Source organism: Chrysochloris asiatica, unplaced genomic scaffold (assembly GCF_000296735.1).
Source record: "Chrysochloris asiatica unplaced genomic scaffold, ChrAsi1.0 scaffold00085, whole genome shotgun sequence".
NCBI lineage: Eukaryota > Metazoa > Chordata > Mammalia > Afrosoricida > Chrysochloridae > Chrysochloris > Chrysochloris asiatica.
This window is the reverse complement of record NW_006408603.1, coordinates 1,022,769-1,029,552: the sequence shown is the minus strand read 5'-3', so window position 1 is coordinate 1,029,552 and position 6,784 is coordinate 1,022,769. Positions and strand designations below refer to the sequence as shown.

Here is a 6,784-nt window from a genome sequence, read left to right as displayed (position 1 = left end):
TGAGGCTTTCTACTCCCGTAAAGATTTACACCCTCGGAAACCCTGTACAGGGTCACTATGGGTCGGAACCGACTCGACGGCACTTAACAACAACAACATTAGAGTCCTGGTGTGGTGCTGTAGTATAATGAACTGGACAGCAAGGTTAGTTTGAACATCAAGGTCAGTGGTTCAAACCCACCAGCCGCTCCTCAGAAACCCTACACAGGGTCGCTGTGAGTCAGAACCAACTCAATGGCATTTAACAACAACCTTGGCTATTAATCATGAGCATTTCTCCATGTGTTTGTTGGCTGCCCGGATGCCTTATTATTATTATTATTCTGAAGTGTCTATTCATGTCCTGTAAGGAGCTCTGGTAGCTTAGTTGTTACGAGTCGGACTGCTAATCTCAAGGTCAGCAGTTCAAAACTACCAGTGGTTATGCTCCCATAAAGATTTACAGCCTCGGAAACCCTATACAAGTTCTCTATGAGTCGGAACTGACATCATGGCACACAACAACCACCAACCACCATTTATGTCCTCTGCTTATTTTAAAATGGGAATGTTTGTTTTTGTTGTTGATGTGTTGAAATTTTCTATAAGTTTTAGAGATTAGCCCCTTATCAGATATATTATTGCCAATTTTTTCTTTCTAAGTCGATATACTCTCTTTTTATTCATTTGAAGTCTTTTGATGAGCATAAATGTTTAATTTTCAGGAGCTGCCAATCGTCTAGTTTGTCTTCTGTTTTTTTCGGTGTTTTCATATGTTTGATGATTTATTTATGTCAGTCTGTAGGTTCTGGTACTACTCTTTTGTTGGAATCTTTTGATGTTCAAAACTGTCTAATTTTTAGGAGGTCACAGTCATCTTGTTTGTCTTCTGCTGTTTGTGTTTTTTCAGTTATGTTTGATAATGTATTCATGCCATGGATTAGTTATTAAGTGCGGTCGAGTAGGTTCCAATAAATAGCCACCCTGTATAAGGTTTTCATGAAGTGGCTGGTGAGCTTGAACAGCTGATCTTGCAATTCAAATGACTTTGCAGTCCAGCTCATTAACACACAATGCCACACCAGAGCTCCGAATGTTGGGCTGCTAACTTTTGACTTTGTGGTTCAAACCAACCTTGTGGTCTAGTTCTTTCACCTACAGCACCACACCAGAGCCTCTAATAATGTTTAAGAGACTTTCTTTTAGCCATTTAATGACTTTTGGTCCTTTGCCAAAGATCAGCTGATCATAGTGGATAAATTTACTTCTGAGTTCTCAATTCTTGTTCTGCTTTTCTGTGAGTCTGTAATTGTATCAATATCAAGCTGTTTTGACTACAGTGACTATACAATACAGTAGGTTTTGAGATTGGGGAACAGCAATGACTTTTTTTTGAAAGGATTAAGACTATTTGTTTTAGTCTTATCTGTTGATATATTCTTTATATTTTGTTGTTAAGTGCCATCGAGTCGGTTCAGACTCATAGCACAGAGTTTCTGAGGAGCAGCTGGTGGGTTTGAACCTCCGACCTTGTGTTTAACAGCCCAGTGCTTATCCTACAGCGCCATGCTAGGGCTCCATTCTTTATATGGTGGTGGTGGTTATGTGCCATGGAGTCGGTTCTGACTCATAGAGAACCTATATAGGGTTTCCAAGGATGTAAATCTTTTCAGCATCAGAAAGCCTCTTCTTTCTTCTGGAACTGCTGGCAATCTCCAACGGCTGACCATGAAATTAGCAGCCTGACTTGTAACCACTATGCTACCAGAGCTTCTATTCTTAGTAAATCTCAAACCAAGCCTAGCTGATTCTAAATCATATTAACTCTGCGTAGGGTTTTGGAAGCTATACATTTTAAAAGGAGCAAGTCTCCTTTTTCTCCCTCAGAGTGGCTGGGGGGTTTGAATTGCTGATCTTGAGGTTAGCAGTCCAAGGCTTCTCCTACAGTGCCATCAAGGCTCTTCCTTCTATAAGAGGTATGTTAAATTTTTTTAGGAAAAAGTAACAGACATAACAAAAGGAAAATATTACATTTGAATTAGTTTTATTAGTGATTCATGGTAATTTCTGCTGTTCAAGCAGAGATAGCATTTAAAGGTTCAAAAAAAAAATCATAAAGGCTACAAGTCAGAAATAAAAATTGCTCACTTTATAAAAAGGGTATTCACTGCCATGTCTTGTCTGAAAGTATAAAATTTTAAATTAGCTCATTTTAACTTTCACAGGCTATACTCTTGACTTTATGATATGAAAATTAAGGATTAAAGTTCGTAAATAAAGTAATTCAAATGGCTGTCCCAATTGGTATTCTTTGTTGCTTCCAAAATAAAATTAATGTGCAAGTGTATTTAATATAAAAAAGTCTAAATTTATAGATTGAAGATCCAAACTTGACTTTTAACTCATGTTTAGGATGATTATGTACTTCTGTTTAGATTAGGTAATGTGGAACTCAAAAGAACAAGTTATACAGTAAATTTGATGCCTGCATAGTTGTCCAATAAGAAAGCTTCTTTGAAAAGGACAAATCTATGATCAAATGTACAGATGTACAATATAGGACAATTCTTATCAAGTCCTATAATGTTATTTACACCGCCTAAAGTTTTTTTAATATTAATTTTGTAATATTACAGGTTTGCTCACAGAAACCCAATGTAAATCAAAGAGACTTCGAAAGAATTTTAAACAGAATAGTTACTACTCTAACATCCAAGTGGAAGAAGGAGTTGACAACAAGCATGTGTCATCCACAACTAGATCTGGAAAAGTGGTAAGACTCTTTTTATAAAATTTCTTGTTTCCTTAATGATGATGTCTTTTTAACAAGTAATTTACATTGCAGTATTGTCCCTATGTTTTCTTATAGATTCAGGAGAGCATAGAGCTAACACAAGAGGAACATCAGCTCATTAATAATATTGTGGCTGCTCATCAAAAATATACAATTCCTTTAGAGGAAGCAAAGAAATTTGTATGTGTTCATTACTGGCAAGAAATAACTTGTAATTGTTAAAAAATATAGCACAAAGATAAAAGTTTCAACAGTTTACTGAAGCAAAATAAACTTTACTAATCTTATTTCTTTTTTTGGGTTAGTTTCAGGAATATACAAATCCACAGCTGAGCTTTGCACGACTCTCAGAGACAGCAGTGCTACGGATACAGGGCTTAATGGACTTCACTAAAGGACTACCAGGTGGTAACCAAAAGAAGTTAAAGTATTTTATACTTAAGCTCATTTTAAAAAGATTTTCTTGTTTTAAAGGAAGGGGACATTTTAGGAAAACAAAAGCATATAGTTTGTTATCAGAGCTGCATCTAAATGAAAAAAAAAATGCTTATTTTGTCTGCTTTAATCGATCAGCTAGATCAAAATAGAAATATTAAAAAATATTATTCAAATGGTTTAAAAGATGTTTTTAAGTTAAAACAAACAATATGGTTGATTGTAAGTTTTATTATTTTGAAAATGATCTATATTTTTAAATAAAAAAAAAAGCCAAAACTTATTTATTTACATGTACAGATAATTTGTTGTAAACATAATTTTGGGGACTACATCAACTGTATTCAATTTTCTCTTGCTCTACAAAGCTGGTTACTGTCCAGCTCATTCCAACTCATGGTAACCCCCATGTAATTCAGAGTAGAACTTCACTTCATATGGTTTTCAATGGCTGTGATTTTTTGGAAGTAGATTGCTAGGGCTTTCTTCCAAGTGGCCTGTGGGTGAATTCAAACCCCTAACACCTTTAAGTTAGTAGCTTATTAGGGTCTGTACTTCCAAGAGGACTCCTTTTTTGCTATGTTGTTGTTAGGTACCTTCGAGTTGGTTCTTACTCATAGTGACCCTTGATATAGTTTTAAGTATTATTTCTCGTAATGGTGGAAGTGCTCCAAAATATAACCATGTAGAATCAATAATTTTTTTTCAAATTTTTGAAGTTATCATGATTATTCTAAGGGAACATTAGAGACTCAGATCATTAGTAAATGAATAATTTAGAATATTAAGGAGCTCTAGTAGCGTAGCGGTTATGAATTGGGCTGCTAACCTCAGGGTCAGCAGTTTGAAACTGCTAGCTGTTCCACGGGAGAAAGATGAGGCGTTCTGCTCCCATAAACATTTACAGCCTCAGAAACCCTGCACAGGGTCACTATGAGTCAGAACCACGGCACATAACAACAACAACAATTTAGAATGTTAAATACTATGGCTAAAAATTATCTTTTCATCTTCTATTTCAAACAATTATGTTATTTTTACTTATAGGATTTGAAAGTTTGACCACTGAGGATCAGACTGCATTACAAAAAGGATCAAAAACTGAAGTGATGTTCCTTCATGCAGCCCAACTTTACAATCAGAAAGAATGTCGTTCATCATTCTCGGAAAGTAAAAGGCCAATTAATTTAACCTAAGTGTTAAGATGGTGGTGGTTATGTGCCGTGGAGTTGTTCTGACTCATAACGACCCTGTGCAGGGTTTCTGAGGCGGTAAATCTTTACAAGAGCAGAAAGCCTCATCTTTCTTCCGCAGAACAGCTGGTAGTTTCAAACTGCTGACCTTGAAGTTAGCAGCCCAATTTGTAACTGCTACGCTAGAGTTAACACTGGCAAAACCCAAAAAATATAACACTGAGAAATTTTTGTTATATTTTTATTTTACCAGGTACTTTAGGAATAACTACCATGCTTCTGCCAGTTAGATGTACTGTTGTGACTTGTGTGTTGCTGTGGTGTTGAAAGTTATGCCACCAGCATTTTAAATACCAACATGATTACCCGTGGTGGACAGGTTTCAGTTGAGCTTCCAGAATAAGACAGACTAGGAAGAAGGAGATGCAGCTCACTTCTGAATGGTTCTTGTTAGGTACAGTCAAGTCTGTACCGACTCATAGCAACACTGCACAACAGAACGAAACATTGCCTGATCCTGTACCAATCTCCCAATCCTTGCTACACTTGAGCCCATTGCTGCTGGTACTGTGCCAATCCATCTCATTGGAAGTCTTCCTCTATTTCGCTGACCCTCCACTTTACTAAACATGATGTCCTTCCCTAGGCACTGGTCCCTCCTGATAATATGTCCAAAGTATGTGAGATGAAGTCTGACCACACTGGCTTCTAAGGAGCCAACAAACAAATGTGTTTGTTCTCCATGGTACCTTTAGTATTCTCCTCCAATACCATAACTCAAATATATCAGTTTTTCTATGGTCTTCCTTATTCATTGTCCAATTTTCACATGCATATGAGGCTACTGAAAATATCATGACTTGGGTTAGGCTCAATTAAGTTCTCAAACTAATGTCTTTGCTCTTGAGCAGTTTAAAGAGGTCTTGTGCAGTAGATTTGCCTAAGGCAATATGACATTTGATTTTTTGACTGATGCTTCTTGAAGTTGGTGCCAACTTCAATCTTTTCTCCATTTATCTTGATGTTATTTTTTGGTCCAGTGGTGAGGATTTTTGTTTTCTTTACATTGAGGTGCAAGCCATTATGAAGGCTGTGATTTTTGATCTTCGTTGGTAAGTATTTAAGTCCTCTTTGCTTTCAGCAAGCAAGGTTATATCGTCTGCATATCGCAGGTTGTTAATGAGTCTTCCTCAAATCCTGATGCCATGTACTTCTTCATATAATACAGCTTCTCAGATTATTTGTTCAGCAAACACATTGAATAAGTATGGTGAAAGAATACAACACTGGTGCACACCTTTTCTAATTTTAAACCATTTGGTGTTTCCTTGTTTTGTTTGAATAACTACCTCTTGGTCTATGTACAGGTTCCTTATGAGCACAATTAAGTGTTCCACATTATTCATCCCTGAAATGTTGTCCATACCTTGTCATGATCCACACAATTGAAAGCCTTTGTATAGTCAATAAAGTACAGATAAATGTATTTCTGGGATTCTCTGCCTTCAGCCAAGATCCATTTGATGTCAGCAATGATAGCCCTCATTCCATTTCCTCATCTGAATCTGGCTTGAACCTCTGGCAGTTTCCTGCCAAAGTACTGTTGCAGCCATTTGAATTATCTTTAGCAAAACTTTACTTGCATGCAATATTAATTATATTGTCCAATGATTCCTGCATTCCTTTGGGTTACCTTTCTTTGGAATGGGTACAAAATGGATCTCTTCCAATCAGTTGGCTAGGTAGCTGTCTTCCAAGTTTCTTAACATAGATGAATGACTACCTCCAGTGCTACCTCAGTTTGCTAAAAGATTCCAATGTGTATTCCATCAGTGCACTTTGGACTTCTTCATTTAGTATCATTGGCTGTTGATCATATGCTACCTCTTGAAATAGTTAAACATTAACTTTTTAAAAAAATATACATTGACTCTGTGTTTTCCTTCTAACTTCTTTTGATACTTTCTGCATAATTTAAAATTTTGTCCCTAGAATTCTTCAATATTTCAAGTCAAGGCTTGAATTTTTTTTCAGTTTCCTCAGCTTGAGAAATGCTGAGCGTTTTCTTCCCTTTTAGTTTTCCAACTCAAGGTCTTTACATATTTCATTATAATATCTGACTCTGTATTCTAGAGCTGCTCTTTGAAAGTTTTAGTTAAGCTCTTTTGGCTCCTCAGTTCTTCCATTTGCTTTTTTTTTTAATGTTTTATTGTGAATTATATGATAGTTTACATGAGAGAACTTTAGTTTTACATTCATTCCATTGTATATCATTTCATTGCCGTGGTTCCAATCCCCTCCATGCATCATCAACCAAGCAAAGGGTATATCCTAGAAACCCGCCCCCTACACTTCCCCTTCCTCCCCCCAGTTTTCAGCCCAC

The 6,784-nt window shown here is 36.4% G+C and overlaps 1 protein-coding gene across 1 annotated transcript in view; it reads left to right on the top strand.

The window, feature by feature from the left end:
* Positions 1 to 6,784, top strand: part of LOC102836586 (bile acid receptor-like) — a 40,191-nt gene that overhangs the window by 16,029 nt on the left and 17,378 nt on the right. Inside the window, exons 4-7 of the mRNA XM_006865990.1 lie at positions 2,616 to 2,752; positions 2,849 to 2,953; positions 3,079 to 3,178; positions 4,256 to 4,378. Of these exons, the coding sequence (XP_006866052.1) occupies positions 2,616 to 2,752; positions 2,849 to 2,953; positions 3,079 to 3,178; positions 4,256 to 4,378 (465 nt within the window). The remainder of the gene's footprint in view (positions 1 to 2,615; positions 2,753 to 2,848; positions 2,954 to 3,078; positions 3,179 to 4,255; positions 4,379 to 6,784) is intronic.